Below are 7500 nucleotides of genomic sequence, written 5' to 3'. Positions count from 1 at the left end.
AGAGGGCGAGGAGAGCCCGTCGTGTTTTTTTTATTTTTCATACTTTATTAGTCTTTGCGCATGCGCGATTTGGCGCCCCAAACACCCACGCCCACGCCCCATCTTGAATGGGGCAGACGGATGACAGGCCGCCGGCGCCATTTTGAGTCGGATGAGCGCCGCCACTCGAGATGATGGCGGGATGGACCGAGTCCGCCGCCATATTGAGAGTGGCAACATATCATTGGCAAAACAATGAGCAGGCCATTTTTGATGACGGAGGACGCAGCAGAAACGCAGGGGATTGGCTGATGCCAGTGGGGGGAGGGACATTGACTGCCAAGAGGAGGGCAGGAGAGGAGCAGCACGTGCCAGACAGCAAAGCTGCTCAGAGCTGCTGCAGTGACTGTGTGTCTGGTTAATCCCACTCCCAGCACAGCTAATAAGTACTAGCAACCTATATATTTATCACATGCAACCTATATATTCATCACATGCAACCTATATATTTATCACTTGCAACCTATATATTCATCACCTGCAGCCTATATATTTATCACTTGCAACCTATATATTCATCACATGCAACCTATATATTCATCACATGCAGCCTATATATTTATCACTTGCAACCTATATATTCATCACATGCAACCTATATATTTATCACTTGCAACCTATATATTCATCACATGCAGCCTATATATTTATCACTTGCAACCTATATATTCATCACATGCAACCTATATATTCATCACATGCAACCTATATATTTATCACATGCAACCTATATATTCATCACATGCAACCTATATATTTATCACTTGCAACCTATATATTCATCACATGCAGCCTATATATTTATCACTTGCAACCTATATATTCATCACATGCAACCTATATATTCATCACATGCAACCTATATATTTATCACTTGCAACCTATATATTTATCACATGCAACCTATATACTTATCACATGCAACCTATATATTCATCACATGCAGCCTATATATGTATCACATGCAACCTATATATTTATCACATGCAACCTATATATTTATCACATGCAACCTATATACTTATCACATGCAACCTATATATTCATCACATGCAGCCTATATATGTATCACTTGCAACCTATATATTTATCACATGCAACCTATATACTTATCACATGCAACCTATATATTCATCACATGCAGCCTATATATGTATCACATGCAACCTATATATTTATCACATGCAACCTATATACTTATCACATGCAACCTATATATTCATCACATGCAGCCTATATATGTATCACATGCAACCTATATATTTATCACATGCAACCTATATATTTATCACATGCAACCTATATATTTATCACATGCAACCTATATATTCATCACATGCAACCTATATATTTATCACATGGAGCCCTATATATTTATCACATGCAACCTATATATTTATCACATGCAACCTATATATTTATCACATGCAGCCCTATTTATTCTGCAAACTATCATATTATACATTATAAAAATGTCTTAATTTTAATTAATGCCTTTTTTTTTTAATTTAATGTTAACTAATGTCAGTTAATTATTTTATTTAATTTTAATGGCCAATTAGTTATTTATTTCATTTTAATTAATGACAATCATTTATTTAATTTTAACGCCTTCGTTATTTAAGTAATTTTAATTAACGTGTTCCTTTTTTTTAAATTAAGTGCAGTGGAGGTGAGAAAGTACATGTCAGATTTCAGGCGGCAAAGTGGTTTGTTATATTCATTTGTGATAGTGAAATCCCTTTTTACTTAATATAACTTGTTATGTTGACGTTAAGCTGTATTAAAGGCATCCCTTTGTGATTTCTTTTCTTCTGCTGCTGCTGTCTAGAAATATAAATGTGTTGCATTTAAATGCTGATTTCTAATTCCTGTTTGTGCCCCCTTTTCCTGCAGCGCGGGCGCTCACCGCGGGCGCTCACCGCGGGCGTTGTGGGGTCTGCCACGAGGGCGCGTGCTGACAGACCGCCAGTGATCCACACAGACCTCGGGTCAGTCCAGGAAATAATTCAAATAATTAAAAAATATATGTTGCTTTTCCTTCCTTTTTGTCAACTGTTTTACAAAACACACACACACACTGTATAATCCCTGGGCCAGGACTCCGATTTAGGGTGCAAAGGGGTGCATTTAAATATTGATTTCCACGTCATGTTTGTGCACCCTTTTTCCTGCAGCGGGGGCACTCACAACGGACGTTGTGGGGTCTGCCACGAGGACAACTTTTGACAGACCGCCAGTCCACACAGACCTCGGGTAAGTCCAGAAAATAATAATAAAAAATATATATATATTGCTTTTTTTTTTCCAACTGTTTTACAAAACACACACACATTGTGTTGTCTTTATATAGCGCCATTAATGTACATAGCGCTTCACAGTAGTAATACGCATGGTAATTAAATAACAGATAATATAAATAACAGGTCATGGGAATAAGGGCTTCAGACATAAAAGTAACATTTCGGAAGAGGAGTCCCTGCCCCGAGGAGCTTACAGTCTAATTGGTAGGGAGAACGTACAGAGACAGTAGGAGGGAGTTCTGGTAAGTGCGTCTGCAGGGGGCCAAGCTTTATGTATCATGTGTTCAGAATATCCACAGTGCTATTCATATGCTTCTTTAAGCACACACTGTGTAATCCCTGGGCCAGAACGCCGATTTAGGGTGCAAATGTATTGCATTTAAATATTGATTTCCACTTCATATTTCACTTTGTGCACCCTTTTTCCTGCAGCGGGGGCACTCACAACGGACGTTGTGGGGTCTGCCACGAGGACAACTTTTGACAGACCGCCAGTTCCCCTCAGGTTAGTCCAGAGAATAATACAACAATTATTATAAAAAAATATATATTTCGCTTTTCCTTTTTTTCAACTGTTTTACCACACACACACACACACACACACACACACACACACACACACACACACACACACACACACACACACACACACACACACACACACACACACACACACACACGTTAAGTAATGGTAAGTAAAAAAAAGTGACAAAAACCCTCCACAGCAAAGCAAATATGCAAATGTAAATACAACTGTATGCTCATCTGCATGTCTTAGGCAGGTCTGCAACCCCGCCTCTCCCCATTATCCCCCCGCACACAGCACTTCCACTGCAGCAAGGGATTCTGGGGAATGACATGCAAATGAGCACACAGTGACACTTTTTGCTTCAAAAACCATTTTTAACATGGTTCCCTATAGGCTTAAGCTTGCTGCATGGTCACCGCTTTGAGCACAGCCAGGGTTAAGGTGCATACCCAGAAAGCCCACCCATGCAGCAAGCTTAAGCCTATAGGGAACCATGTTAAAAATGGTTTTTGAAACAAATAGTGGCACTGTATGTATATATATATATATATATATATATATATATATATATATACACACACACACACACACACACACACACACACACACACACACACACACACACACACACACAGTGTTCGACAATCCTATACATTTACACGCCCGGGGCGAGCTCCTATTGGCCCAAGCAGCACACGTGTTTGTTTTTTTAAATTTTCCCTGCTCGCGCTGAAAAAAACAAAAAACAACCTCCCCCTACCTGACAGCTGATTGGCTCCCAGGCTTTGTGGGCGCGCGGCCAGGCTCTATATGAGCTCGCCCCCAACAGGCGGCCATTCTTTCTGGCCGGAGATCTGTTGGAGAGTAAGTACTCTCCATCCTCCATCCTGCGGCCCCTCTGCTCCTTCCCTGCAAGCCAAGGTGTTCCCCCTTTACTCCCCCCGGCTTCCCGCACCACTTCCCCCGATACCCGCGGGGCGTGTGATGGTAGTGGGGGTGTTCCCCCCCCATTCTCTCCCCGGCTTCCCGCGATCCCCGGCTTCCCGCGGCACTTCCCCCGATACCCACGCGGAGCGGGAGATGGTAGTGGGGGTGTTCCCCGCTTACCCCGGCTTCCCGCGCCACTTCCCGCTTCCCCCCCGATCCCCGCGCGGGGCGGGAGATGGTAGTGGGGGTGTTCCCCGCGATCCCCGGCTTCCCGCGCCACTTCCCGCGATACCCGATTTCTGCGCGAGGTGTGGGTGATCCCCGCGCGGGTGATGGTAGCGGGGGTGTTCCCCCCTTACCCCCTTGGTCTCCCTTCTTCCCCCTGTCGTGTGTGTGTGTGTGTGTGTGTGTGTGTGTGTGTGTGTGTGTGTGTGTGTGTGTGTGTGATACCAGAAGTATCACATCACCCCGTCACCCCACCCAATCGCCCCCTGTCTCTCTCTCTCACTCGCCCCCTGTCTCTCTCTCACTCGCCCCCTGTCTCTCTCTCACTCGCCCCCTGTCTCTCTCTCACTCGCCCCCTGTCTCTCTCACTCGCCCCCTGTCTCTCTCTCACTCACTCGCCCCCTGTCTCTCTCTCACTCACCCGCCCCCTGTCTCTCACTCACCCGCCCCCTGTCTCTCTCACTCACCCGCCCCCTGTCTCTCTCTCACTCACCCGCCCCCTTTCTCTCTCTCACTCACCCGCCCCCTGTCTCTCTCTCACTCACCTGCCCCCTGTCTCTCTCTCTCACTCGCCCCCTGTCTCTCTCTCTCACTCGCCCCCTGTCTCTCTCTCTCTCTCTCGCCCCCTGTCTCTCTCTCTCTCTCTCGCCCCCTGTCTCTCTCTCGCCCCCTGTCTCTCTCTCTCGCCCCCTGTCTCTCTCTCTCTCGCCCCCTGTCTCTCTCTCTCTCTCTCTCTCGCCCCCTGTCTCTCTCTCTCCCTGTCTCTCTCTCTCTCTCGCCCCCTGTCTCTCTCTCTCTCTCTCGCCCCCTGTCTCTCTCTCTCTCTCTCGCCCCCTGTCTCTCTCTCTCTCTCTCGCCCCCTGTCTCTCTCTCTCTCTCTCGCCCCCTGTCTCTCTCTCTCTCTCTCGCCCCCTGTCTCTCTCTCTCTCTCTCTCGCCCCCTGTCTCTCTCTCTCTCTCTCTCTCGCCCCCTGTCTCTCTCTCTCTCTCTCGCCCCCTGTCTCTCTCTCTCTCTCTCTCTCTCGCCCCCTGTCTCTCTCTCTCGCCCCCTGTCTCTCTCTCTCTCGCCCCCTGTCTCTCTCTCTCGCCCCCTGTCTCTCTCTCTCTCGCCCCCTGTCTCTCTCTCTCTCTCTCTCTCTCGCCCCCTGTCTCTCTCTCTCTCTCGCCCCCTGTCTCTCTCTCTCTCGCCCCCTGTCTCTCTCTCTCTCGCCCCCTGTCTCTCTCTCTCTCGCCCCCTGTCTCTCTCTCTCTCGCCCCCTGTCTCTCTCTCTCTCGCCCCCTGTCTCTCTCTCTCTCTCTCTCCCCCTGTCTCTCTCTCTCTCTCTCTCGCCCCCTGTCTCTCTCTCTCTCTCTCGCCCCCTGTCTCTCTCTCTCTCTCTCTCTCTCTCTCGCCCCCTGTCTCTCTCTCTCTCTCTCTCTCTCTCTCTCTCGCCCCCTGTCTCTCTCTCTCTCGCCCCCTGTCTCTCTCTCTCTCTCGCCCCCTGTCTCTCACCCCCCTCTCTCTGTGTCTCTCTCACCCCCCGTCTCTCTCTCTCTCTCTCTCACCCCCCTCTCTCTCTCACCCTCTCTCTGTGTCTCTCTCTCTCACACTCTGGATCTCTTATTTACCCTATATATCTTAACTGTCCTATACTACTCCGAAATAACCTATACTGCTCTCTTCCAGATCTGACTCAAGCTTCACACGGAAGACATCGGAATCCCCGTAACCCAGAAGACAGGTAGGGAACACCTCCCCTCCAATGTATAACATTGCGGGAATGAGGGTACCTGGACATTGAGGGACTGCGGATCAGGTAAGATCCCAGGCGGGATTGCTGCTTTAGATATTGTGAAGCGGGGATGTCCAGACACTGGTTAAGGGGTTCAGGAAACTAGTCATTCACACCTGGCTTTTATTTCTAGATCTGACATTTACACACTTACACACACATACACACATACACACGTAACAAGGACTAATTGTAGTATAATGTAATACAATAAATACATTTATGTCAAAAACGAATGTTGTTCTGCCTAGGAATTTATTAAATGTATTTTATTTATATATTTTATTTTAAAGCGGGACTAGGTGGCGAGTAGATTTTTGGGTGATTTGTCGAACACTGTGTGTATATATATATATACACACACACACACACACACGCGCGCGCGCGGTAACCAGGGGATCCTGATGACCAAAGAAGACAGCACACTGCAAAGTTGATGTCAAAAAAGTGTATTGGGTTAAGGGTTGCTCGTGTAATATGAGCTTGAGGCAAAAGGTGGCACTGTGTGCTCATTTGCATGTCATTTCCCAGAATCCATTGCTGCAGTGGAAGTGCTGTGTGCTGGGTGAGAATGGCGAAAGGCGGGGTTGCAGACCTGCCTAAGACATGCAGATGAACATACAGTAATATTTCCATTTGCTATATATATACATATATACAGTGGTTGACAAATCACCAAAAAATCTACTCGCCACACAAAAAAAATCTACTCGCCATCTAGTACCAAACGTGTGCTGCTTGGGCCAATATTTACTCGCCCGGGGGTTAAATCCACTCGCCCGGGGCGAGCAAATGTATAGGTTTGTCGAACACTGCATATATATATTCCACACACACCACACACACACACACACACACACACACACACACATATACACACACACACATATACACACACACACTATAACTGTATAACCCCTGGGCCAGAACTCTGATTTAGGGTGCAAATGTTGTGCATTTAAATTCTGATTTCCAATGCAAAGGACTATCTTTTTAAAAATAACATCTCATATAATTAAAAAAAAAAACCTATATTCCTGCAGTTCCCTTATCGTCAAAAGCAAGATGCCCAAGCAGAATAAACGAAAATGCTCCTTCAGCGACGCGCTACAGAGAGCCTTTCCGTGTCCGAGTGAAGCCGCGGGAAAGCGGGACGCTGATGTATTCTGCAAGCGCTGCAAAGCGACATTTCCAGTTGGTCACGGCGGAAGATCCGATATCGATGATCATTGTCAAACAATGACGCACAAGCTCTGTGCCGACTCCGCAGCGGGATCCAGCAGCAGCAGTAATGCAAATTACTTTGGTACTGCAGCTTCGGGACCAGCTGCATTGAATCGGGCCGCCGCTGAAGGTACGTATGCGTACCATGTCGTTAAGCACGATCACGGCTTGCGCTCCACGGACTGCGCATCCGCCCTAAGAAGACTTTCCGATGAGAAATTCTACTGCGCTCCAGCAAAGACGGAAGCCTTGGTTACGGATGTACTGGCACCTCTGGCAATGGAAGACCTGAAGAGCGACACCAGCAGCGTCCATTTTGTATCCGTCGCGATCGATGTTTGTAACACAGAAGAGGTGAAGCTGGTACCTATCGTCCTTCGCTACTTCAAGTACGGCGAGGGCGCGAAAGTGAAGATTTTAGCATTTGCGTCTGTTCCCGCCGAAACCTCGGCGATACTATTGGAAGAAATTAACCACGCCCT

General features: G+C 47.2%; 1 protein-coding gene across 6 annotated transcripts in view; it reads left to right on the top strand.

Annotated features, from left to right (window-relative positions):
• Window positions 1–229: 229 nt before the first annotated feature.
• The window catches only part of LOC142475230 (uncharacterized), a 14207-nt gene continuing 6936 nt past the window's right edge, over window positions 230–7500 (top strand). The window contains exons 1-6 of one of the 6 annotated variants that reach the window (XM_075581191.1): window positions 231–425; window positions 1936–2030; window positions 2217–2295; window positions 2775–2847; window positions 5689–5818; window positions 6838–7500. The exon at window positions 6838–7500 is cut by the window's right edge and continues 1248 nt beyond it. In XM_075581191.1, coding sequence (XP_075437306.1) covers window positions 6860–7500 — 641 coding nt within the window. In that variant the 5' untranslated portion in view covers window positions 231–425; window positions 1936–2030; window positions 2217–2295; ... (1 more) ...; window positions 5689–5818; window positions 6838–6859. Of the gene's footprint in view, window positions 426–1935; window positions 2031–2216; window positions 2296–2774; window positions 2848–5688; window positions 5819–6837 lie in introns of all 6 variants that reach the window. The other 5 variants (XM_075581189.1, XM_075581194.1, XM_075581190.1 and 2 more) reach the window with 5 other exon arrangements.

Source organism: Ascaphus truei, unplaced genomic scaffold (assembly GCF_040206685.1).
Source record: "Ascaphus truei isolate aAscTru1 unplaced genomic scaffold, aAscTru1.hap1 HAP1_SCAFFOLD_1118, whole genome shotgun sequence".
Taxonomy (NCBI): domain Eukaryota; kingdom Metazoa; phylum Chordata; class Amphibia; order Anura; family Ascaphidae; genus Ascaphus; species Ascaphus truei.
The sequence above is the reverse complement of the archived record's forward strand: the minus strand, read 5'-3'. Positions and strand labels throughout refer to the sequence as shown.